General features: G+C 46.3%; 1 protein-coding gene across 6 annotated transcripts; it reads left to right on the top strand.

The window, feature by feature from the left end:
• The first annotated feature begins 38 nt into the window (after positions 1-38).
• Positions 39-25,218, top strand: TMEM169 (transmembrane protein 169). 6 transcript variants are annotated; one of them, XR_006284962.1, is made up of 4 exons: positions 39-736; positions 15,378-15,814; positions 19,164-22,462; positions 23,192-25,218. XR_006284962.1 is itself a non-coding variant. In XM_043525531.1 (4 exons), exons 3-4 carry the CDS (start codon positions 15,511-15,513, stop codon positions 19,784-19,786), a joined length of 927 nt encoding a protein of 308 aa, XP_043381466.1. In that variant the 5' UTR covers positions 49-736; positions 11,813-11,965; positions 15,378-15,510; the 3' UTR covers positions 19,787-25,218. The 6 variants fall into 6 exon arrangements, 5 of the variants coding, with proteins under 5 accessions (XP_007069502.2, XP_043381466.1, XP_043381467.1 ...); XM_043525531.1 differs by adding an exon at positions 11,813-11,965 and having other exon boundaries at positions 49-736; positions 19,164-25,218; XM_007069440.4 differs by having other exon boundaries at positions 19,164-25,218.
• Positions 25,219-26,098: the final 880 nt, after the last annotated feature.

Genomic DNA, 26,098 nt, shown 5'->3' with positions numbered 1-26,098 from the left:
CCCTCACACGTGACCCCGCCGGGACCCCGCCCCCTCCCAGACACCGCCAGGGGCTGAGGGCGGGAGGCTGCTGCGGCGGCGGCAGAAGCATCGTTCCCCGGTCAGCGGCCTCCCGGGACGGGGACAGCGCCCTCTGCCCGCCCCCAGGCAGGCCCAGCCGGGGGCAGGAGTGTCCGACCCCGGACCCAGCTGGGGGCAGGAGCATCCCCTCCTCCCACCCCCCATTGCAGAGCAGCTGGGGGTAGGAGCATCTCCTCTTCCCACCCCCCATTGCAGACCCCCCCTCACCCCCATTGCAGAGCAGCTAAGGGCAGGAGCATCCCCTCCTCCCACCCCCCATTGCAGAGCAGCTGGGGGCAGGAGCATCCCCTCCTCCCACCCCCCATTGCAGAGCAGCTGGGGGCAGGAGCATCCCCTCTTCCCACCCCCCATTGCAGACCCCCCCTCACCCCCATTGCAGAGCAGCTGGGGGCAGGAGCATCCCCTCCTCCCACCCCCCATTGCAGACCCCCCCTCACCCCATTGCAGAGCAGCTGGGGGCAGGAGCATCCCCTCTTCCCACCCCCCATTGCAGATCCCCCCCTCACCCCCATTGCAGAGCAGCTGGGGGCAGGAGCATCCACTCCTCCATCCCCCCATTGCAGACCCCCTTCACCCCCATTGCAGACCCCCTTCACCCCCATTGCAGACCCAGCTGGGGACGGAAGCATCCGACCCCCACGCAGGGGGCCAGCAGGTAAGTTTGATTTCATGTCTGGTGATTTTTGCTATCTTGAAGGTGATTTTCTCTTCTGCATTTGACTCAGTGTAACTGGCCGGCTGTTTATTCCCCGTCCCCTCCCCCGGTTGCACCTTTGCAATTCCCAGGTAGGGGAGGTGCAGCAGCAGAGTTCTGCCCCGTCGTACGTGGTGCTGCGGTTTTAAATACGTGCTGGGGGGAGAGGCACCACACCTACAAACTCTCCAACAAGCTGCAGTGGGCGATCTTCCCTGCGTAGGAGCAAGGGCGCACATTCCACCTTGCTCCTAATGCATTGTCTTATCCGGTTAAGTGTACAGATGTGAGGCTTATTCGTTAAGTCCAGGCGGCTGCAGTGTATACAGCATCCCTAGTCTGGGTGTGAGGGCTCCATGCATGCATTTTGGAGACATGTCACCTTGCCGGTGCGTGTGTGCATATGACTAAGGGTTCCTTCCACGCGTGCACGTTGGAGAAGGCTTCATCCTTGCACGTGCGAATGGCTTATGCATCTTGGAGGGAGGGATTGCATGGCACATGGGCATTTGACGGTACCCTGCTGGCATGCACGTTGGAGAAGAGTTCCCCCATTGCACGTGAGAGAATTCCATATATGTATGCAGGTTGGAAAGGGGTTCTCCCCGCAGGCATACTGGCATGTGAGTGAGCAAACTTTAGACAGAAGGGCGTTTTTTAGCCAGTCCTCTAAAATAAAAGGATGCTCGCACTTCGAATATAGCAAAACAAATGAAATGGGGCTCAGCAAACCCTGCCCTATTCTCCTGGGCACCGGGCAGGGCTGTGCAAAGACCTGCAGAAGTCTGCTGCTGCCTCTGAAATAAAGGGGATTTATGGTCGTGCGTTCGGTGACACCTTACAAGGGGAAAGGCGATATTGACTACAAATGGCATTTGCTCCCTTTTCCAAAATTGTGGTCTTGTCCAGGTCACTCAGACATTGGGCTTTATTGATTGAGCTGGAGATAGTTACTTGCTTTATTGAATGGAATAAAGAGACTTGATCAGATGTGTGTGTGTATATATGTGTGTGTGTATATATATATATTTTCTCTTTTGCTCTTAGAGGGCAACAAATAGGTCCCACCCAGCAGCTGAGATTGTAATTCTGTAGATCAGGCACTAGGACAAACTCCCTCAGCCCCCACCCCCTTTTATTCTGCTGTCTGATCTATTCTTAGCTGCATTTCTCCCCCTTTGAAGCTGGTGGATTCCTGCCCACTTCCCCTTGAAGAGGAAATCGTTCTTTAAAAAAGCAAAAGGGGATTATTTTCACATGCATGTATATTCCCTCTTAAACCAAGGAACGGTTTTTCAGAGGCAAAACCCTGGCAAAACGTTGGGTGTGTGTTTTATTTTGTTTTTAACCTTATTAACCATAAAATAAAATGCATTGCTCTGAAGTTGTATTTCTTGGAGCTTTATCCTTAAACGACCTTGTGCTTTTTAACAATTCTTAAGAATTTTTCAAAGCCTTCATCATAAGATATAAATTGCTCACCAGAAAAAAATAGCACTCACATTCATGTTAAGCGTGCTTAAAATAATATTTTTATCTCAATTTATCCCCTGACTCCTTACTTACAGGATCATTCATACACATCCCAACTGAGTTATGCACCTATCAATCTATAGCTTTCTCTAAGCAAATAGCAGCTCTTTAATGTTGTGTGTTTCTCGAGAGGGAATGATTTTTTGAATTATATTTATCTTTCTATATCTTCTCACTTATTTTGCACAGAGCTAGAGAAAGGCAGCTTGCAGTTTTCTCTTATTTTGAATTGATTCTTCATTATTCTCAAATAATTCCCTAATTTTGTGTGTTTTAATACCCGTCAAGGATGGTATCTAGTAGTTTGTAATACCTGAGCTCCATACTCTGAATGGAAAATTCTCTCTTCAGAAACAGCCACTGGTGTGATGAAATCTAACTATTATTGAAAGTGGTATAATCTGATCCTTTTAAAATGTCTTGAACACAGCCCCGTTTGTGCTAAAGAAAAGGCAGAGCTCTGGCATTTTTAAATAGTTCCCTCAACAAGCCCAATATCAGTTATTCAGTTGCTGCGGGGAACATTCAGCATTATTTCGAGTTTTGCCCAACAAAAAATAAATGCTGGACAGATCTTTCCCAATCCAACATAGATCATTTTCATTTTTAACCAACATTGGTGTGCCTAGTAGATCCTATGTGTTGAATAAAGTGCACAGATTCGTTTCTCTGGTCATCCCATTAGATGAGAGCACAAAGATTGAAAACATCATTAACAATTATCTCTGCATATTTTTTCCCGGTAAGAGGTTACTTGGTAGAAGAGGTAGTACTAGCTGGTAAGAATTATTCTCAGTCATATGTACTAATTAAACAAGTAAATCAGCTAACAGCTCGGTGCCTCAGTTTCCCGCTCTGTAAAATAAAGGATAATGATACATAAACGAAAATAAAGGATAAAATAAGGATAACGATTATTTTCCTGGTAGGTGTGGTAAAGATTAACCTTTTAATAATAAAAGCACTTATAGTATAGCACCTTTCATCTGAAGATCATAAACTATAATATGAAGGAGTGTATACATTCACACTTTACATATAGGGAAACTGAGGTACAGTGTTTGCAACTATGCCATTGTCCTTCAGCAAGTCAGAGACAAACAGGCTTGGAATAGAACTCCAGACTTCTGATTCCTAGTCTATGCTGTAACCATCAGACCATGCTGCCTTTCAGATTCATTAATGTTTCTATAGCATTTTGAAGTTCTAAAACACTGTATTAAAAAGCTCAATTGAGGCAAAGTATAGACTGCTGTGGATGGCACTCTAAGACATTCTTTAATTATCTGCCACGTTGCCATGATCTTGAGGCCATATAGAGCCCCATTAATTGCTGGTGGCTGCTGTACATATCCTAAATAGACTATATCAGACAGATCTTTAATTATTCCCGGGGACAAACACTCATTTATGTTTGCAAACTAGGTCTTCAGCTTCCAAAGCACCTGCCTGACTACCAAGCCACAAGCCATTGAGTAAAATCTACACCACTTACATGTTAGTTTTATCAGAGTGAAGAATATCAAATGCCTTCTGTCATAAATATAAAGGGAAGGGTAACCACCTTTCTGTATACAGTGCTATAAAATCCCTCCTGGCCAGAGGCAACATCCTGTTACCTGTAAAGGGTTAAGAAACTCAGCTAACCTGGCTGGCACCTGACCCAAAGGACCAATAGGGGAACAAGATACTTTCAAATCTTGCTAGGGTGGGGGGAAGGTTTTGTTTGTGGTCTTTATTTACGTGATTGTTCTCTCTTGGGACTGAGAGAGGCCAGACAGAAATCCATTTTCTCCAACCCATCCTAATCCAAGTCTCCAATATTGCAACCAGTAGAGATAAGCCAGGCAAGGCGGATTAGTTTATCTTTTGTTTGATGTGAATTTTCCCTGTGTTAAGAGGGAGGTTTATTCCTGTTTTCTGTAACTTTAAGGTTTTGCCCAGAGGGGGATCCTCTGTGTTTTGAATCTGAATACCCTGTAACGTATTTTCCATCCTGATTTTACAGAGGTGATTTTTTTACCTTTTCTTTCATTAAAATTCTTCTTTTAAGAACCTGATTGATTTTTCATTATTCTTAAGATCCAAGGGTTTGGGTCTGTGTTCACCTGTACAAATTAGTGAGGATTATTATCAAGCCTTCTCCAGGAAAGGGGGTGTAGGGCTTGGGGGGATATTTTGGGGAAAGACGTCTCCAAGTGGTCTCTTTCCCTGTTCTTTGTTTAAAACCCTTGGCGGTGGCAGCATACTGTTCAAGGACAAGGCAAAGTTTGTACCTTGGGGAAGTTTTTAACCTAAGCTGGTAAGAATAAGCTTAGGGGGCCTTTCATGCGGGTCCCCACATCTGTACCCTAGAGTTCAGAGTGGGGAAGGAACCCTGACACCTTCACTCTCCCATCAAGAAAAGTTACGTACTTTTTGCTGAGATTTGTAATAGTTCTTAATCTGTTAGAAATGCCATAGTTTAAATGTTTAAAAAAATTAGATCAATGTTTTGTGAGCATTTGCCTTAACTGTGCCCTGCAGGGACCAGTTCTTTGGGGTAGTGGAGAGCTCCACTTCTTTCCCTCCCTTAGGACACTGCCATTTATGAAACAGAAAACTACCCACTAAGACCTGGACCAAACCCACCAATGTCTGTTCATGTTGCCACCACAAGTAATGACTCAGGTTCCTACCAGTCTGCGTTGTGTTTGAACCAGTGCATTAAATTATTTCTTCACAGCAGAGTTAGCCCAGGCTCTTACCCAGGTGTTGCCTCTACCCTGACTACCGTCCACACACATAAACCTCTCCTCTGGGTTTAGAGGTGCTTTAAACCCAGCTTGCTGGCACAGTTAGGAGATATGGGTTTGAGCCTGGGTTCTGCTTTAACCCAGGCTGGTAACACACCCATTTTGCAGTGTGGACACGGACTAATCAACATAGGTGCTGATAGTCCTCCAGTGTCTTCCCACAGTTCCTTCTGGGCCATACTTTCTTCCCCTCTACGTACACCTTCCTTCTGTACCAGAAGTCACCTTCTAGTTTATGTACACCAGTTTGGCATTTAAACCCCACATTGTATGCAGCACTTCGACAGTATTTGAACAGTCTTTGGGAAGGAGATAGGGGAATGGACCAGGGAGGATGCAGTGGAGGAACCAGTGTGATTTCCTTAGCAAGGTACCGTGCTGCCAAGATGCCTTCCACCGTGTCTCGTGCCTTGCATCTGCCTCCTGTTGCCAACATGAAGGTTGCATTAAAGCCAACAGCTGGATCAGATCATCATTCACAGTAAACTCCATGCCTGGTCATGGGTTGCAACAAAGGCGGAGGACAGGAAGTTGTTTACATTAGTGAGCTGGCAGGCTAAGAACACTTCCACACAGGTCTGTCGTTCCTGGGCCAAAGTTCTCTCACAATACACCGTGAAAGAATTCAGAGAACTTAAGGCAGCGCTAAGAGCCAGGGGATAGCCCCCCAGAAGTCCTAGCCTAGCTCCTCAAGTGGGCGAGTGCAGCACCAGAGTGGATGCAGTCACACAGGTCTGGGACATTTTAAGCTTTTGCAGTAGGGCCTCTCTATCCAGGCTAATATAACCTGGGTACTCAGACCTGGTGATAGTCTCCCAAGCTGACTCTGCAGTGAAGATGTACCCTTAGAAGTGATATGCTCTGTGTCCTACTGCCGATCCCCTGAGCCATCCAGTTCCTCCCTTTAGAGGTTCTCTCTAAATATCCTAGATGATATTTATTGTGTGACGTGTAAGCAGTCCTGGATCACTCCCTGTGGACACTTCCAGTTCTGCCAGGTTACCCCGTGTAGCTGTTAAGTAACTCTCTGTGGGCCAAATCCTGATGTTCTTACTCAGTTTACACTCAGGCAGAACTCTGAATTGAAGTCAGTGAGCGTATTGGCCTTGTGTAAACATTTTTCAAAAAATCCACCTCTACATTTGGTTTTAGACAGCCGTCTCCAGTGGACCACACAGCAGTGACCTTTAGCTTTATAATTAAAAAAGGAAACTCTTCTTCCTCCATGTACCTTTCCCCCCACATGGGTTCTCCCACACGTTGCCTTGTTAAGATAAGGACTTGTAAATCTCCCACCCCTTTTTTCCAATAACCACATTCCAGCCCTTCCCCCTTTCCAAAGTTTTCTAAGTGGCTACAAATTGTGACTCATCCTCTGGTTGGGTTAGCAGAAGCCATCATCACAGCCCATGTTGCATTATGGGTCAGCGAACCCTGGGTACAACAACTGGCCATCAGCAGGTCTTTCTCGCACATGCACTCCATTTAGAGGTCGTTCAGCCCTAAAGGTGGGGTAGCTGGGGAAAAAACAGCTGTTTCCAAACTCTGCTTCCATGTCATCCAGCAAATAGCATTGCCATTGGGCTGGCAAATGAAATCCTTTCAAATGAGCCCTCAGTGTCTGCTGTGTTAAACATGCAGGACTCTGAGCCCACTGGCTGAAGTAGGAAAATGGGGACGTGTGGGGGTGTAGAGGGATGAGTGGAATTGGGGCAAGGAGAGGAAAAAGTGTCTTCACTTTGTTTCCAGAAGAAATGTAAGCCCAGGTATTAGGTTGAGATTTTTCAAAGCAGTCTAGCACATCTTCTATTAAAATTATTTGTATTACCATAGCATCTAGGAGCTTTAGTCATAGACCAGAACCCTACTATGCTAAACATTGTACTGTGAGATGTGTGTCTAAATCACTTAGATTGCTTTGAAAATCTCAAACTTTTTCTCCCCAGAGGTTATTCTAATATCAAAACCTCGGGTCTCTTCAAAAGCTCATGTACATGTGTCACTCGTTGAAACTTCTGGCACAAGATAATACATGATAGAAAACCAGTCTCATTCCTGTGGATAAACTTGGAAGCTTTGCATTCTTTGTCTGAAAATGTTTCTTTCTCCTCTTCTACCAAATCTGGACAAAACAACCTGGAGGCTGGGGTGGAATACACTCTGGTACATACTATCTTTGTCCTAAATAGGTAGATAAGCGGTGTTCGGGGATCCTCCATAAGAGAAAGTTTTATGCAAGGAAATTTAACAAGGCATTTTGTTTGGCTTTTTTAAAGCACAGCTTTTCTTGTACAGTGTCTGCCAGAGTTCAGTAAGGCTGCTTTGCACGGCAGCGTTATCCCTTGACATTTGGGAAAGTTGTGGAATAATGGAGAAAAAAGAACTAATTCATAAAACAGATATTCTGTAAAGCACCCTCAGTGGAACGACTTAAATAAATCCTTTGAAAATGTCATCTAGAAACAACTGAGTGATACTTTGGAAAATTCCTTTTTAAAACGTTTTGGCTGTAATGTATCCTATAGAATGTTACTAGCAAAGAGTTAAGTCTGTCACAAAAAGAAAACGCAAAAGAGGCCCAGTTCAGTGGTCTGAGTATAGGGCTGAGAGCCGGGAAGTCCTGAGCTCTAATCCTAGCACCGTTACTGATTCACTCTGTGGCCTTGAACAGGTCACCTGAGTGTCGTCACCTGAAAAGTGGGGCTAATAACAAGTATCTCGGCAGTGTTGGGTGTCTCAATTAAAGAATACCTGTAAAGTGTTCTGTGATGGTCAGCTATCTTACTGTGTTTTCCCCTCTGTTCTGTTCCTTGAACTGATATGTTAAACCACTATGCTCTGCTCTTTGAAATTCTGCTACAAGATTGACGTCTCCTGTGATGCTTGCTGGGCATGGCCAGTTGGCAATGGCCTGGCAGAGGGTCAGTGGGATTGCTTATCACTTCATTTTGAAAAAATGTTTAAGTGATTTGGAACCATCAAGGTATGCACAGAGAGGAAGGATGGTCCAGTGGTTAGAATCCTAGCCTGCGACTTCAAAGACTTGTGTTCAATTCCCTGCTCCACTACAGAATTCCCGTGTGACCTTGGGCAAATCACTTAGGGCTTGTGTAAATGAATGTGTAGCTCACCGCAAGCTTGGATGTAACTCCATGTTGCACTAGCCTGCCGGGCACTAAGCAGGGGCGCTGGAACAATTTTTATAGTGAGGGTGCTGAGAGCCATTGAACTAAACTGTAAACCCTGTATATAATGGAAACTGCTTCAAGCCAAGGGGTGCAGCAGCACCCCTATTTAGGATTGCAGGCGTCCAGTTTCCGACCAGAACGCCCAGTCAAAAATGGACCCTGGTGGCTCCAGCCATCAGAAGTCCAGTCGGCGGCGCAGTGGGGCTAAGGCAGGCTCCTTGCCTGCCCTGGCTCTGTGCAGCTCCCCGGAAGCAGCCGGCATGTCCGGCTCTTAGGCGCAGGGGCGATCAAGGAAGCACCATGTGCTGCCCCCAGTGCAGGCTCCGCAGCTCCAACTGGCTGGGAACCACGGCCAGAGGGAGCTGCGGAGGCAGTGCGCACCGTGCAGAGCCGCCTGGCCTAGGGGCCGGACGTGCCGGCCGCTTCCGGGAGCAGCGCGGAGCCAGGCCAGGCAGGGAACCTGCCTTAGCTCCGCTGAGCCGCCAACCAGGAGCTGCTGAGGTAAGCGCCGCCTGGCTGGAGCCCGCACCCCGAACCCCCTGTCCTAGGTTGGAACCCCCTCCCGCACCTCTGCCCCAGGTCAGAACTCCCTCCCGTACCCTAACTCCCTCCCAGACCCTGCACCTGCACCCCAACCCCCTGCCCTGGGTCAGAACCCCCTCCTGCACCCTAACGCCCTCCCAGACTCCACACCGCCTCCTGCACCCTAATCCTCTATTCCAGCCCTGAGCCCGCTCCCGGAGCCCACACCCTGAACCCCTCATTTCTGGCTCCACCTTGGAGCTGGAGCCCTCACCCCCTCCCAGACCCCAACCCCCTGTCCCAGCCCAGTGAAAGTGAGTGAGGGTGGGGGAGAGTGAGCAGCGGGGGGAGAGGGGGCTCAGAGACGGGGCAGGGATAGGGCATCAGGGAAGGAGTGGGGCAGGGGGCGGGGCAAGGGTGTTCAGTTTTGTGCAATTAGAAAGTTGGCAACCCTACCGCTAGTTCCAGCACCTATGGCACTGCATGTCTGTGTGGACCCTGCTGCTGTGCACAAAATGTTCCCTACTGCACTTTGATCGAGCCTGCTTTGAAAGGGGAGTAGGTCAAGGCACGCTAGGGGGACTTTTTAACGTGCAGCAGCCAGTGTTGCCATAAGTACTGATAAAAAGGACTTAAGTATAAGTGCCACGTACACATTGCAGAAGTCCTTATAAGTACAGGTGTGCTGTGGAAATCGTGCTTATGTATTTATAAGTAAAAGTACAAGTAGAAGCTCAAGTACTGTCAACTCGCGTATTCCTTGCAATTGTCTGGTCTATGTATGGACAACTACCTAAATAATGTGAACACAGAGTGGAAGAGAGAGAAGAAGAGTAACAATGAAATGTTAGGTTTCAGAGTAACAGCCGTGTTAGTCTGTATTCGTAAAAAGAAAAGGAGTACTTGTGGCACCTTAGAGACTAACCAGTTTATTTGAGCATGAGCTTTCGTGAGCTACAGCTCACTTCATCGGATGCATATGCTATGCATCCGATGAAGTGAGCTGTAGCTCACGAAAGCTCATGCTCAAATAAACTGGTTAGTCTCTAAGGTGCCACAAGTACTCCTTTTCTTTTTAATGAAATGTTATTCATATACATGAACAATGGATTAACAATGAGAAAATATCTTATAAATGTAAATACATTCACACACGCATGCCCCCCCCGAATGTGGGACAGTTGGGAGGGATGTGATTGTTTGAAAAAGCTCTTGCAGAGGGGGAAAAAGTTGCTTGTATTTTAAATACCTTTTAAAGTGTACTTAAGACAAGTACTAAGTACATAGTATTTAAAATTCTTAAGTACAAGTATGTAGTGTGCTTCAAAACAGGTAAGTACAAATGTACTTAGGTGCACGGGAACTCTGGCAGCAGCGGGATCCACATAGATACTTAGAGTGTGGCAGGCTAGTGCAAGGTATATTTACACCCCAGCTTGCTGTGAACTAAGTGTTCGTTTAGACAGGCCCTAAATCGCGCTGTGCCCCAGTTCCCCATCTGTCAAATGGCGATCCTGGCACTTCCCTACCACGTAGGGATGTTGTGAGGATGAATCCAGTAAAGATTGTGAGGTGCTCAGATACTATGGGAAACAGAGGCCAGATAAATACCTTGAATAAATGAGCAGACATAAAGCTGGCACATGTAAATACCAGCTCTTATTACGGTTACCTTCTTCCCTCTTATTGTTTTGCATGTTCATTTGTTGCACCATACAGTCTAATTTCAGACAAATTATTCAGGGCAGAGATCTTGTCTTGCTGTTTGTTTAGACGGCATCTAGGAAGGCAGGTTCCTGATTTGCTTGGGACCTTGGTGTGCTACAAATAAGTAAGAAGGAGTGCTGGAAGCGCTCAACATACTGGATGTATTTATCTGTTTTATTTTCTGTGACTATAAACATAAATAAGTACAAAACTGATGCTAGTTAGTGGCCACTGCTCACACTGTTGTCTCACCTCGGCTCTGTTATGAACAATCCCCAAAAGGCTGTGGCCAGAACAGAACCCTGTTTTTAATGTAATGATCAAAGGATTTTCTTAGCTTTCTGAGAGGCTTTTTCTCATACTCTGTTTTCGTGAGCAGAATAATATCTTATCTTTTAATGGAAGTAGGATCAAGCCTTTCCATTGACTTAAAATAGTGCAGGAGAAAACCTTGAGACCCTTGTGTGACAGAGTCTAATGTTGTCATGACCGCCCTGATCAGCAGTGCCTGCTACTGTGGAGCCCGCCCAGGGTTCTTCCATCTGTGTTCTCACGGAGATTAATAACCAGTTGCTTGGCTAATAAACTGCTGCGTGCTCGCTCTGAAGCCCTGGCCATTGTCCTCTTCCTTACCCCCTGTCGTGGATTATTAGATTCGTGCCTGCTCTTGTGCTCTCATGGGGAATGCAGTCTACTCTGATGATATGCGTATGGAAATTATCATGCTCCACCTACACTTTGAGACTTCTGCGGGGTGGCGTTCTCACTGGGTGATCGACAGAGGTCAGTGCAGGAAATCACCTCGGAAGCAGGACTGCCAAAGCTCGCCAGCGCCAAGTGCCACTTTTGCAGAGGTGTGAGGGCTGCACCCACTCTGCATAGCTTTTACAAAGAATGAGATGCTCGTTACTGTGCTATCTGCTTGTGTCTGTGTCTTACGGAGCCTTTTTTTGAAAGGATAGAAACTGCTCATTGTTCGAGTTCACTAGTGCTGAGTACCAAATCCCGAGGCATTCCAAGAGAGGAGGAGCAGGTTTGGGCTCCAACCTGTTAGATTCACCCGGGCCCATGAACTGCCCCAACATCTCTGAGTTTACGGCTGAACCAGAGGGTGGACTGTACTCTGGGCACCCTATTCCTAAAGTGTTGCTTTTATTGATGTGAGAGAGGTGCCATTGCTTCCCAGGCAGGCTGAGCATGAGGGCAGGCAAAACACCGGCCAGATTATGGTGGGGAGACAGCTGATTTGTTTGTGGTGTGGGGTGATCATAGTTTTTTTTTTTTTTTTTTAGTTCAGAACAGACACCCGTGATCATCTAGACAGACCTCCTGTATAACACAGGACTTCCTGAACTAATTCCGGTTGGAACTAGAGCAGATCTTTTAGAACAACTCCAATCTTGATTTAAAATTTCCCTGAGATGGAGACTGTAGCGCAGCCTTTGGTAAGTTTTTTCCAGTAGTTAATTACCCTCACTTTTAAAAAATTGTACCTTATTTCTAGTTAGAATTTGTCTAGCTCCAACTTCCAACTTCCAAGATCCAACTGGATCTTCTTGTAACTTTTGTCTAGTAGATTGCCAAGCTCTCTCTTATCAAATTTCTGTTCCCCATGTAGGGACTTATAGACCACGATTAAATCGCCTTTAATCTTCCCTTTGATAGGCTAAATCAACTTCAGGAGCCCAAATTTGTTAGTCTCTAAGGTGCCACAAGTACTCCTTTTCTTTGTGTGAATACAGACTAACTCGGCTGCTACTCTGAAAACTATAATACATGTTTTCCAATCCTTGAATCGTTATTGTGGCTCACCCTCTCCAATATATCGGCATCCTTCTTGAAGTGCAGATGCCAGAACTGGACACAGTATCCCGGCCGCAGTGCCAAATACAGAGGTAGAATAACCTCCCTACTCCACATTCCCCTGTTTATACATTCAAGGACAACATGAGCCCTTTTGGTCACAGCGTCACACTGGGAGCTCAGGTTCAGCCGGTTATCCACCATGACCCCACATCTTTTTCATCGTAACAGCTGAGGGCGCTGCATTGGTTTTGCCTTCAGTTTTTGTGTGCGTTTAACCTAGGTCACAGCTGAATATACTTAAAAAACAAACCAACCCCTTCTCTCCCCCCAACCCGGTCTGTGGTTTTAGGGCTGTTTTTAACTTCTACTGGCAAGTTTTGTGTGGGTTGCTGTCCAAGGGTTAGGAGACTTTCTGTCTACTCTTTGAGGCAGAGTGGGCTGAACACAGGCTGAGAACCTGGAATTCCCAGATTCTAATCCCAGCTTAGTTTCTTTCTCTCTGTCCGGTTTTTTAGGGGGTTGCCCATCATTGTGGCATCTGAGTGGCGCCAGGCCACTGTGCTGCAGTTTTCCCCATCCCAGAGGGGCATTAGGGTTAATCAGCTGCTCTGTGTGCAGTGTCTTTCAGGTGCAAAGCATGATGTAAGCTTTATGTATTAGTACTGGACTTTTCAGGAGAACCTTAGAAGAGTGTATTTATGTGTCCCAGGCAAGTCTCTGAAGAATAGCACCACTTGCATGAATTTACTCCCCAGCCATTTGTCCCCTCAGCGTGCGTTTTTGAAAAATGCCTCTCTCAAAATTTAAACAAGTTCCTGTGGACATGGACAACTTCCAGAGTTAGTATGTCAAGAGCGGACTCTGCGCTCTCTCTGAAATCAGTGGGTGGTTTGAACTGGAGGGCAGGAGTATTTCTCTATTCTTGGGTAGTCCATTGTTCTTTTATATTGATTAAGGTATGGAGTGTTAACACCTAGTTAACTAACTTCCGAAGCACTCTGCTGCTCTATGTAAATGAGACATTCTACAATGCAGAGAAGCAGCAATGTCCCCAGGAAGGAATCACTCTTTTTTTCTAGTTGCTTTGTATTTTTAACCCCCTTCTTTCTTTTATGTGACCCCTCCACAGGCTCTTTCACAAGGTGCAGAAGGGGGCAGGAGAATTGCTATATGATTTTTCTTTGCCTCTATTTAGGATTGGATGGTAGTACTATCCCAAACTCTACCTAAAACCAAACTTCACCCACAAAAGACACCATGCTAGATTGGACTACCACTCAGAAAAGACTCTGCACTTCTTCAAAATATCATCCCTATTCTTTCTTGCCTGCTTTAATAAGGATTGAAATGATTTAAATCAACATTGTTAACTTTACTAAGGTGTAAGAATCAACCCCTCCTTGAGATGGCGTGGCATTTCATCCCCTCTTGGCGCTCCTGTTTCAGGCAGTCTGTCAGGAACATTGCACTGGTTTCACTCCGCTGACAATTTGAAGGTTCTGTTTGCAGCTGTAATGGCTGGAGGCTTGTGCCAAGATTTGCAAAAGTCCTAATGATTTTTGGGTGCCTAATGTACGCATATTTAAGTGTCCTGCTGACCCTATTATTGGAATACCTCTTTGCACGCTTCCTGATGACTAATGAAAATTTATTTTCTATATGTAAAACTTCAGTGATCTTTTGATTTTCAACTTTTCAAGCCACCCGGAGGCAGCTGAACACAGTCTTTCCTCAGGTATTCAAGTAAAACAATTAAAGTTTTACTATAAAGCTCTGTGTGTGCATGTGTATAAGAGAGAAGCATAAATAAAACTTTAGATCAACCAAAATAACTCCCACCCCCCCCAACCCGAATCCCCAAAACGTGTGACTTTGTATTTGTGGGAGGGTCATTTTAGACTATATAGCTGAATCTAAAAATGTTCAACTTTTTCCCAGCATTTGTTTAAATAAAACAATGTCTCCACATTTAATGGGCTGTAAATTATGATGATGTCTTTAAATTCCTGTTGAAGGACTGCTTCATGCATTAGGCAGGACTTTAATGCTCAGTCATGCAGAGTCTTCTAATCATTTAAATGTTCAACCTAGATCTGCACTGCTGTATTTAGATCTCCACCAAAGTATCTATGCCAGTGCTATCTCACAATCGGTCTCTTCCTAGATTGAGTCTAGTCTGAGCATTGTATGGATCCTGTGGATGCAGGGCCTGTTCCTGTGTCCTTTACTCGGGCAAAACTCCCATCAAAGTCAGTGGCATTTTTTAATATTAATAGTGGCTTTGCTTGAGTAAAGAATCAGGCCCTGAGTTTTTTATATCGATTGGTAGTAAAAAAATTTCTACACAACCAAAATACTTCATTGTAATTTTTTATTTTTCATGGAGTCGTCTTGATTTTCCCCCCCTCAACATAAAACTCACATTTAAAAAAATCCTTATGCTTGTTACTAATAGAAATGCAGATTATTAAATTGCAGGGTTTTTAAAAATCGGGTTGACTTTTCACTGTGTATCACATCATTCAATTACTATTTGCATTAACCTCATCTTGCATAATAAATCTATGGTTTGTCTAGATTAAGGCAATTTGCACCATAGTTTCACTGCTGCAGTGGTCCAGTAGGGATCCTAAATTAGTCAGTTTCATGTATGTTGCTTGCCAGTTTCACCTTTTTGTTCTCCTGCCAATGCTGCTGTTTGGTTTTGCTGGCATTGCAGAGGAATGTTAAAATCTCCCAACAAACCATGCTTATTTAGTCTATTCCTTTTAAACACCCACTCCCATCCTGGCGGCTTTTGTTTCCTGTATTTAAATTTGGAACATACATTTAAGCCTGGTCCATATTAGAAAATTTGTATTGGTGTAACTAAATCGATTTTAAAATCAATAAATGTAAATTCACGTAAGTCAGTTTAAATTGCTCTTAAACCAACTTTGCTTAACGTGGTAAGTTAGCTGGAAGTGCCTCTTTAAAAATCCACAGGAACCTGCTCTTATACATGGAGTTAAATGTGACACTCTATTGATTATTTGTCCTCTCTCATTTTAGGTTGGAAGTGGAGGATGTCTGTTGGATGCTGTGACTAGGATGCTTTCGCAAGCCAGAGCATCCCTGCTAATCATTGCCTGATCAATGGCTCAGAAGTGCAGGAGCTGATAGATTTTTAAACACCTCCTCAGAGATGCCTGATGAGACGCTTCAAAACAGCAGCGGGATGGAGGAAGCAGTGCAGAGGGAGAACAAGGCTGGAACACGCAGCCCACACCGAGGCTCCCTGCGGAGAGCTGTGGCTACGGCAGTGACCTTTGATGGAGAAGCCACTATGGACAGAAGGAAAAAGAAAAAGAAAGAGTCCCGTCCAGAGTCTATTATAGTTTATCGGTCGGAGAATGAAAATAAGGTGGAAGAAGAGCAGGCGGATGAGGAAGGAAAGGAGAGAAGTTCAGAAGAAGGCTCTAAGTTCTTGGGAAATTCCATGGCAGATGGTACGTATCCCCAGAAGCTGCAGCTGGCACCCAGATTCCACTAGCCATTGAGCCACTGAACAGTAAAATATATTGATCTGTGCGTAAATAGGGTCACTAACTCTTGCCTGTCTTTTTTTTTTTTTTTTTCCCAAAGGTATGGGGAAGGATAAAACTTCTGGCAGTCTATCCTCCTCTCTTGCGGCTGAGTGCTCTGAACCGCCATGGGCATCCATGGGACTTGAGGGTACAAGCCCCTTTTCAGATGTAGTTTTTATTAGGGTAGATGCTGCGAGTTATTTTTTGAGCTTCCGTATCTTTACTTTTTGGAAAATTCGGCATTTTCAATTTACAAATCGAGGGTTTTTTTTTATGGTTTCAGGACGGGTGGGCTGGTCGGGGAGCACAGGAGGAGAATCCAGGGCCGCCTTTCCAGCTGCGCTACTGACTTTTGATGTGACCTTTGGCAAGGCACTTTAACTTCTACTCCTCAGTTTTCCCTGTCTCATAATAGCGGAGAGGGAGTTTGTGAGGCTTCAGACATGAAAGTGCTTTGAAATCCCAGATAAAAGGCACCAGGGGTTATTTTTTGGTCTGTTTTCTTAGCCACTTATTTGTTTGAATATCCTCCCCATTGGTCCCCCTCTTCTTAAATCTTTTTTTTTTTATGTAGCTGCTAATTTAGGGCCTGATGCAGAGAGATGTTGAGCACCCCCTCCTCCCATTGACTTTGGGATCAGGCCCTCTTCCCTACTTAGAACTGCATGTAAAGCAAGTGGATGGGAACTCGGGCTCCAGGTTGATCAATTCTAGAGGCTCTTTCTGGTATAGTGCCATAGGGAGAGGGCATTGGCTGCAGCCTCCTGTTGATACAGTCTCAGCATAGCTTCCTCTTTGGAAAGGGACTCCTTGTCAGGGTCAACGGTGAGCACTTTCAGAGCTGCTTTCACCCAGAAGGGCATCTGGAGATCTCTGCACGGGGGCGAGTCCCTGCCAGGTCTTCCAGCCCTGCCCATCTATTCGGACCCATAGCTGATAAGGGAGGAGAGTGGTGTTGTGTGTGGAGGTTTTTTTTTTTGCGGGCAGGGGGTGCTAATAAATAAGGAAAATTGCAGTGCATGTTTATTCCATCCCTTTCCCTGTGCGGAATGCACTGCTGGTATTCACAGTCCAGTTAGATCGCTGCATCTCAACCCTACTGTCCTGCTGTGTTTTCAAGCCTCAAAAGGTTTGCAGACAGTGGACACTTCAGTTTTAAAGTATGTGCCATCGTCCCTTCATTGATGTCATAACTGAATTGCTACTTTCCCCAGGGAATATCCATATCCTGTTTTAGGCTTGCAAACTTGTCTATTCCCACCTCTGCCCGTGCCTTCCTCTGACTTGAGCAACCACTCCTCCGCCCGGTGTCCCACTCAGGCAATAAGTCTGCTTGGGCTGGTCAAGCCAGCTAATGATCCCTATATTCTTCCAGGACTGAGCTGGGGATGGGATTTGTTCTGTTCCTCACTGTGGAACTCCATCTCCATGTTGACTGCCTTTAGATTATGCTGCAGGTCCCAGGGACTTCCGTTGTCTCTTTCTTGCCCGTTTTTGGCCCTTTCCTTTGCTTTTTGTTATTTCTGTTCTCTTCCTGCCCCTTTCTTCCCCTGACTTTCACCAATGTGGACTGGATCCTTTGTGGTGGTGACTAGTTTGCCTGGGTCTGTCCGTGTGCCACATCGTTTGATATTGGGCCCTATTTGGGCTGATTGACTTTCCCTTTAATTCTTTTAAAATGTCTCTCATGTGTTTATGGCCCGTGGAGGGAAACGTTTGCAATAGGTGCCTTACAGAGCAATGAAATAAATATCTTTAACCGGGTCTGTTGCAACTCCCTTCTCTGTGGCCTCTACAATCCCAGCTCTCCAGCAAGGACAGATTGCTCCCACCTGCCTTTTCATAGGTCCAGAGAATGTAACCACCACCACCTTCATGAGCTACGTCGGATTGCCCAGGCTTGTTCTGAAAACTCTCTGTGGACTTGCTGCAGCCTAAGTAACAGACCTGGGGCCAAATTCAGAATTGATGTGTAAGGGCGTATAACTGGGACCCCTCTAACCACTGTGTAAGGCAGGGTTGGGCAAACTACAGGATGGATCTGTCCCGTGAGCTGTTTGAGCTCCCACTGGGGAGCGAGATCTGGGGGTTGGCCCGCTCCGGCTGGGGCACAGGGTCGGGGGCCGTACCATGTGGCTCCCAGAAGCCACGGCATAGCCCTGCTCCGGCTCCTACACGCTCAAATGGCCCCTCCGGCGCTCCAGTGGGAACTGCAGGGGCAGTGCCCACAGATGGGGCAGCGTGCAGAGCTGCCAGACCGCGCCTCCGTGTAGGAGCTGGAGAAGGGACATGCTGCTGCTTCCGGGAGCAACCTGAGGTAAGCGTCGCTCGGAGCCTGCGCCCCTGAGCCTCTCCCCACGCCCCAACCACCTGCCCCAGCCCTGATCCCCCTCCCGCCTTCCAAACCCCTCGATCCCAGCCTGGAGCACCCTCCTGCACCCCAAACCTCTCTTCCCCAGCCCCACCCCAGAACCCGCACCCCCAGCTGGAGCCTGCATCCCTTCCTGCACCCCAACCCCCTGCTTCAGCCCGGAGCCCCCTCCCGTACCCTGAACTCCTCATTTCTGGCCCCACCCCAGAGCCCTCACACCCTCCCGCACCCCAACTCCAATTTTGTAAGCGTTCATGGCCCGCCATACAATTTAAATTCCCAGCCATGGCCCTCAGGCCAAAATGTTTTCCCACCCCTGGTGTAAGGGGCTCTGAGTTGATGTAACTTAGAATGCTTAAGAATGGGGGCTATTTTAACTTAGTCTTATACTCTTTAGTTGCTTTTCTTGCTACATCGTATCCCTTGTCATGCAAATTATACCAACTTAGACTTTCCTTCCCCCCACTTCTGAATTTGGCCCACTGAGTATATTGTGGTTGGTGTAACACGCATGTTGAGGGGACCAGAAGAGAAAGTTGCACCATTTTAGAGTCCCCTGTGAATCTGGCCCATTCTCTTTCCTCTACCATCTCCCCTCTCTTCCTATAGCAGCTGCCTCTTGTTTTTCCTTTTACACAGCCTCACCAGTACAGAACCTTCTCCACTCCTGTCCTCTCAACCAGCGTCCCTGGATAGCTCCACATTTTCTTCCATTGTCCTGTGTGATCTCCTGTTTGCATCTCTTAGCTTCCCTTGCCCTGCCTTTTTTATATTATTATTATTATTATTTGAACTCTAACTGTATTGTCTAATTCCACGCAATGTCTCTGGGGATTTGCATGAAATGTGCTTTAAAAAATAGTTCTCTTGAATGTTGATGAAATTTATCTCCATTTCAAGGTGCCTGGAGCATGCCCTTAGACAGCCGATATGTTACTTTAACTGGAACTATCACAAGAGGGAAGAAGAAGGGCCAGATGGTGGACATCCATGTTACGCTAACCGACAAAGAGCTACAGGAGCTGGCTAAGTCAAAGGAGCCTCCAAAAGATGAGACACCAGAAGGGAAGAAGACTTGCGATGTTGGATTGGACAGGGGCCCCCATGTCCTGCTCTGGAGCATCATCTGCCTTCCTGTCATCTTTGTAGTGTCCTTTGTGGTTTCCTTTTACTACGGGACCATCACTTGGTACAACATCTTCTTGGTGTACAACGAAGAGAGGACCTTCTGGCACAAGATCACCTTCTGCCCCTTACTGATTATCTTCTATCCTGTCATAATCATGGTCATGTCTTTCTTCCTAGGCTTGTATACGGCAGTTACTCAGATTGCGTGGTCCTTCGGTGGCTGGTGGCATGCTGTGAGTGATATGGAGAAGGGATTCTGTGGCTGGTTGTGTAGCAAGCTGGGCCTAGAAGACTGTTCTCCATATAGCATTGTTGAGCTGCTAGATTCTGACAATATCTCAGGTAGTCTGTCTGGCAAAGGCTCTGCACAGGGTGTTGAGACTTCAACAGTTTGAGGCTTTGTCCTGCCTGTCTCTGACTTTCTTGTTCACATGTATTCTGAATGGTGCACCACACAAAGAACTACGCTGCCTTTTTTATCTTGGAGCACACACGTAGAGAATGAAAACTTGGGAGTTGGGGGGAAGAGGGGACGTGAAATGTGTACAGAGCACCAAGAAATGCCGGATGAGGGTCTGGCATTTGTTGTCAGGTGAACATGCATGGTTATGTCATAGGGCTGCTTAGCTGATCTCTTTAATATTTGGTTTTAGCAAATCACAACTGTGTGTAATTGTGAGAAGATCCAGGTGTGTGGGGTTAAGGTGGGAAGCTGTATAGGTATGTTGGGATGAGTGGCAAAAGCCCTGTACTTCTGCAAAAGGCCGTTCTAGTTTTTGGGTGGAAAGGATGGACCATATAGTGAATATAGACCTAGCTAAAGGAGTCTGTTCTCTGGACAATCCCTGTACCCAACACCTGCTGAAATCAGGAGATCTGTGCTTATGTGGTGCTAGAGTTTAGATTGAAAAGTGCATGGTGTTACTAAAGTTGTCTTAGAAACCAGTTGTGACAGGTTCGGTCACAGAGACCCCCTTGGGACTGTCACCTGATGTGCTGAGACTATCTCTGAGCCATTTTTCTCTACCAGCGTGGGATTCCAGAACCCTGCCTTGTTGACACAGACACGCTAGCCTGATGCAAGACAGACCCAGGTCTGGTCCATGCCCCTAAAGCTACAGACTTTAATCAAAAACTGCTCAGCAGGTCACCTATCTCCAGCACCGAGGTACCCAGTTCCCAATGGGATCCAAACCCCAAATAAATCTGCTTTACTCTGTATAAAGCTTATACCGGATAAACTCATAAATTATCCCCCCTCTGTAACACTGATAGAGAGATGTGCACAGCTGTTTGCTCCCCCAGGTATTAATCACTTACTCTGGGTTTATCAATAAACAAAAGTGATTTTATTAAGTATAAAAAGTAGGATTTAAGTGGTTTCAAGTAATAACAGACAAAACAAAGTAAGTTACCAAGCAAAATAAAACAAAACACGCAAGTCTAAGCCTAATACCTTAAGAAACTGATTACAGGTAAATCTCACCCTCAGAGATGTTCCAGTAAGCTGCTTTCACAGGCTAGATTCCTTCCTAGTCTGGGCCCAGTCCTTTCCCCGGTACAGCCCTTGTTAGTTCCAGCAGGCATTTTCGGTGAAAAGCAGGGGCTTTCTCGTGACTGGGACCCCCCTTTGTTCTGTTCCACCCCCTTTTATATCTTTGGCACAAGGCAGGAATCTTCGGTCTCTCTGGGTTCCCACCCTTCCTTCTAAATGGAAAAGCACCAGGTTTAAGATGGATTCCAGTATCAGGTGACATGTTCACATGTCCTGTGAAACCCCTCCATTCTTCCGGGGCCGCACTTATACAGGAAGCCTTTCAGGTAAATAAACCATTTACAACCAATTGTCCTAGTCAGTGCGAGCAATCAAGATTCTAAACCACCATTAATGGCCCACACTTTGCATGATTACAATAGGACCTCAGGGTTATACTTCATATTCTTAGTTTCAGATACAAGAATGACACATTCATACAATTAGGATGAACACACTCAGTAGATTATGAGCTTTGTAATGATACCTTACAAAAGACCTTTTGCATGAAGCATATTCCAGTTACAACATATTCACACTTCTAAACATATTTTTGTAAAGCATATGGAGTGCACCGTCACACTGGTATGTTGGGAAAGGTGTTTCACAAGTTCACACAAATGCAGCAAACCTTGCAAGTAGTCTGGTTGCTGCAGCGAAGAAGGTACAGTGGTTTGAAAGGCAACCTCGATACTGAATATCTGGTTTGGTGTGCAAGCAAAAGCTCAGGTTGTGTCAAAAGGTTCCTCCTTTAGCAGCATAAGAAAGAAGCATCTCCACTGAAAAAGAACCAGGAGTTTGTACTTGTGAATCAGTGTGTGTTTATGTGGAGCAGGAGCACATGTAGTTAGAGCTGCACAGATGATATGTGCAGAGGGAAAGTCTTTCTACATAGATATGAGGCAACGGAATGGCCTGTCTTGCTGTCCTGATAGGGCAGTGAATCTGCCCCTTGGGAATGGGAGATCCTGAGCCAGTGTCATTTCTCGCTAATGCAAAATGCATTAATGTCTCTGGCTGGAAATCCCACCCCCATTACTTGACTCTATACAGTTAATTATACTGAGCATTGATGGACTTCAACCTTCATTTTAAGTCTGTCCCCTTCCCCCCGTATTTCATTGTCATGGATGTTTTTCTTCTTTTGGAGACATTCATGGTGTCATCACCTTCTGGAGGAACATTTTTAAGGCATTTAAAGCCTGGCACAGAAGCTCCTTTCTGATCCCTGTCTTGGCTGTAAGGTTTCGGACTGGGAAGGTGGGTGGTAGTTGAGTTACAGGTGTCCAAAAGGTAGTTGTAGTTTATAAGTACTCTGCACACACATACCTCTACAGCAGGGGTTTTCAACCTTTTTTTCGTTTCCAGACCTCCTAAAAAAATGCTGAATAGAGGTGCAGACCCCTTTGGAAATCTTAGACATAGTCTGTGGACACCCAGGAGTCCGTGGACCACAGGTTGAAAACCACTGTTCTACAGCAAAGTTGGTGCCAGAGAAAGGCCTGGAGCCTGAGCCCTATACTTCCACATCCCCAAGGTACAGACATTAAGGGCAGCAACCAATCAATCTTCCCCTTCACTGCCTCACTCCCAGCCTGGAAGGGCCCACCGGTCACATGCGTGGAGATAGATGAGTCATAGTCCATGTGCAATCTATTCAAACAATGTGGCCTTCATGGGTGTATGCACTTTTCTCCCCTACCAGAGGGCTTATCTGCTTTAGTCTTGGGGTTGCTGAAAGCTTGTTTCTCACCCAGTGGGCTTAGCGGGGACACTGACCTTCCCAGCATGGGGACTTGGCTTGTTTAAAACTGTGTGTGTATGCCTGACCTCTTCCTTCTGCAGCTCACTGCTGGGCATTTGCGCCCGGCCGGATAGGATGCAAAGCAGCCTGCTGTAAGTACAGCTGTATTTCCACATCTGTGCTTGCTCCAGCTTCACTGTTCTGAATCTGGTGCCTGGAGAAGTAAACAAATGACAGCACATTGGCAGGCAAAGCAGCAAAACCAAATGTGTGCCAAAGAGATAGGGAACAAAATCCCAGGAGCAAAGAGATTAAAGCCAGCCACAAGCAGAGCCTCTCGGCTTCCGTGAATAGCATCATATGTTAAAGAGAATCTCCTGGTCTCTTTTCACATCAAACTAATCTCAGTAGAATTTTACTCTTCCCGACACTGATCCCTTTTTCTGGGCATTGATCAAACCTCTGCTTACATCTGTAGTTGTAACAGGGATTAGGATTCTGACTTGCAATTGTGTCTTGCAGGAAAATGAAGAGAATGCCGCTGGCTCCTTGGACTTGCTGTACAAAAATCTAAACTGCTGGGCACACTTTTGTGCCCAACACCTGGGAAGCCCCTAAACATTTGGGAGATTTCTGAATTTGTAGTGCCGGTGTCTTTTAAATCACTGTGCAATGTTCAGCTCCTAAACCAATGCTCCTTAACTTGGAAGGAGTAGGTGTAATTATGGTAGGGGAGGCAGAAACTCTGGACCAAAGACATTTGAACCAACTCTGGACTGAAGCACAAATTGTGCCAATCTGTTATTCTTTGGCTTTATCCCCTCAGCCAAGGATCTCAAAGCACACTGAGAACTTCTGTGAATCCTTGCATTGCCACTGCCAGGTGGGGGTGCTATGCCTATTTTATAGGTAGGGAACTGTGCTATGTGGAAGCTGAGTGACTTGCTAGAGATCACCCAGCACCTCACAGGTCTAGCCAGGAATGGAACACGTGAGTCCTGACTCCTGGTCTCCTCTAATAGGCATGGTCTATTTGCAATTGTCCAGTAGCCCAGTCTCACTTTTATTAGCAGCTTCTTAAAGACAGTGGGTCCTCTCTGGTAGGAAACAAACCTTTTGAGACAATAGGAAATACCTTCCTCTCAGAAAATCACAACTCTATTCAGCATTGGGGCCAATTCAAGCAAAGGTGGTGCCTCCCACAAAGCTGGTCTCCTGGAGTCGTTTTCCTAGGGGCCTGACCCGCCGCTTTTTCCTGTCTTCTGACGTCTGTAGTAAGAAATGCAAGAGGTAAGTGGCTGAGCCTTGGCAGTCTGTTTCAATTGGCCCAGGGCCACTGATCCATTCTGAAATACCTCACTTGGGAACAGCAGGTGCACAGAACTTAAGTTGTACAAAGCTGGGAGAAGGTTAGTCATGAGAACGCTCCCTTATGAGACACTGCCAGCCTCCTATCCTCCTTACAAGAGCACCAGGTTGATTCAGAAGACTGTTTTGTTTACTTGGGGTCTGCTGCATAGAGTTCACAGTGGGTGCTGGGGGCGGGAAGGCAGCCAGGCAGGCATCACTGCAGGTGGAGAAGGAAGAGAAGAACAGTTCAGCTACTATACAAGTCAAACAGTGAATGCTCAGACCTGAGTCAACAGCATAAAGGGCCCTTTAGCTTCCAGAGGTCTTGGATGGCAAATACTAGACACAACACAGCTTTGTACAGTGTCTGTTCTCTGCTCTGCTCTTGGATTCACCCAAAAGATGGGAAGCTGCCTGCTGGAGAGGAGCAGCCGAAATCAAATGTGTGCCTCTTACTGCCATGTACACCCAAAGGAGGGTCAGATGAACTGTCTCCTCATACACACATTACAGTTAGGCTGCTGGACATGCTGAAATTGCCCTATGAAGCCCTTTGAATGGGCTATACCTGGACGATATGTAATCTGTTTTCTACTTGGATCTGAATACCAGGTCTGCGCCTACTCCTGTTGTCCTCAGTAGGATGGTCCACCACTGACTTCAGTGGGAACAGGTTTGGACCCTGGGTGACTTCTGGTGCTATTTGTAGTAGCTTTAGGACCTTTCGAAAACCAAAATGCTAGACGGTTTTGTTTTTTTCCCCCCTCCCACCTACTTGCCTAATGCTGCAGAGTATCCGTAAGCTTAAGAACGGGATGTGATTGAAAAAAAGCACAACCGCTTGCTTCATTCCTCCCCTCGCTGTTTAAAAGCTCATGAATCTTTTTGCTTGGGTGCCATTGTCAACCCGCAGGGATCCCCAGGAATGGGTCCCAGTGGCTGAATGCGTATCCGGCTGCCCTTGTTTGGATGTTGGCTTTAATGTAAAGGAACAGTCTCTGTTGCTTTTTGACTGTGCTTTCCCCCTCCCATCCTGGCTGGCCTGGTGGAGAGTAAAGATGCTTCTGGCTTTGGGAGAGTGACACGCTCACCTTCTTGCTTGACTTTGTATTAAAAAAAAAAAAAAAAATCACACAATGCTATTGTTTTCTGTGCTGATGAAGGATCATAAATTGTCTCTGTCTAGAGTCTCAAATTAACGTTGTGTCTGAAATTATTAACAAGTCTTTGCATTGATCCATTCCTGTAGGGTGCCAAGACAGTCTTCGGGCACTGACTTCCACCTAGCTTTTACTTTTTATTACACAAATGATCACTCTTTGGTTTGATTTTCCTTGCTGGTTATCCACTGGGCTCAGAGCCAGCCAGGTGCATATCTCTCCAGTGCTAAGGCTTTCACGTTCATGCTGTAGCCTGCAGCTCCTGCAGGGCGGTGGTGAAAAGCTGTTTGTTTCAATGACTCAAAGATGAATGGCAGAGCACAAAGAAAGTGTGTGCCCTTTACTGCTCCCTTGTGATGTCTAAAGACGGCGTGCAAGGTGTGGGAGTGGGTGATTCCTCCATTTTGGAGATATTCACTCCGGACTTCACCCTCTTTGCTGGAGGCAGTGGCAGGAGCCATCAGGTGAAACTGGATGGTTTTACTTGAGGAGAGAGGCAATAAGAAGGCGCCGATCCTGGGCTACATCTAAGCTGCAAGGGCAAAGGTGGCTTTATGCTCCCTCGCCTTGTGTCCAGGTACTGACCAACATTGGAGTAGCCTCAGGGTTGCTCCAACTTACACCCTTCTGTCAGCGGGCACTCCAGGGAGTGTCTGGGCATAGAAATGCCCTAACCATGCCTCCTTTCTTCCCACAGACATGCCCCTAAGCCTGGGCTGGGTATATAGGAGCTGTTACGGGAGCCTTACACCCGCTGCAGATTTTCCCACTATGGGAAAATCCTCCATTGGCCTATAAAACCAGCATTAGCATTGCTTTGTGTGCCAGGGTGGTCTTAGCCAGGGAGAGCTGTCACTCAGATTTCAAACCCCCTTTCCCATCTCTCTTCCCAGGGACTCAGAGAATGGCTAGATAATAC

This window comes from Chelonia mydas, chromosome 11 (genome assembly GCF_015237465.2).
Source record: "Chelonia mydas isolate rCheMyd1 chromosome 11, rCheMyd1.pri.v2, whole genome shotgun sequence".
Classification (NCBI taxonomy): domain Eukaryota; kingdom Metazoa; phylum Chordata; order Testudines; family Cheloniidae; genus Chelonia; species Chelonia mydas.
The sequence above is the reverse complement of the archived record's forward strand: the minus strand, read 5'-3'. Positions and strand labels throughout refer to the sequence as shown.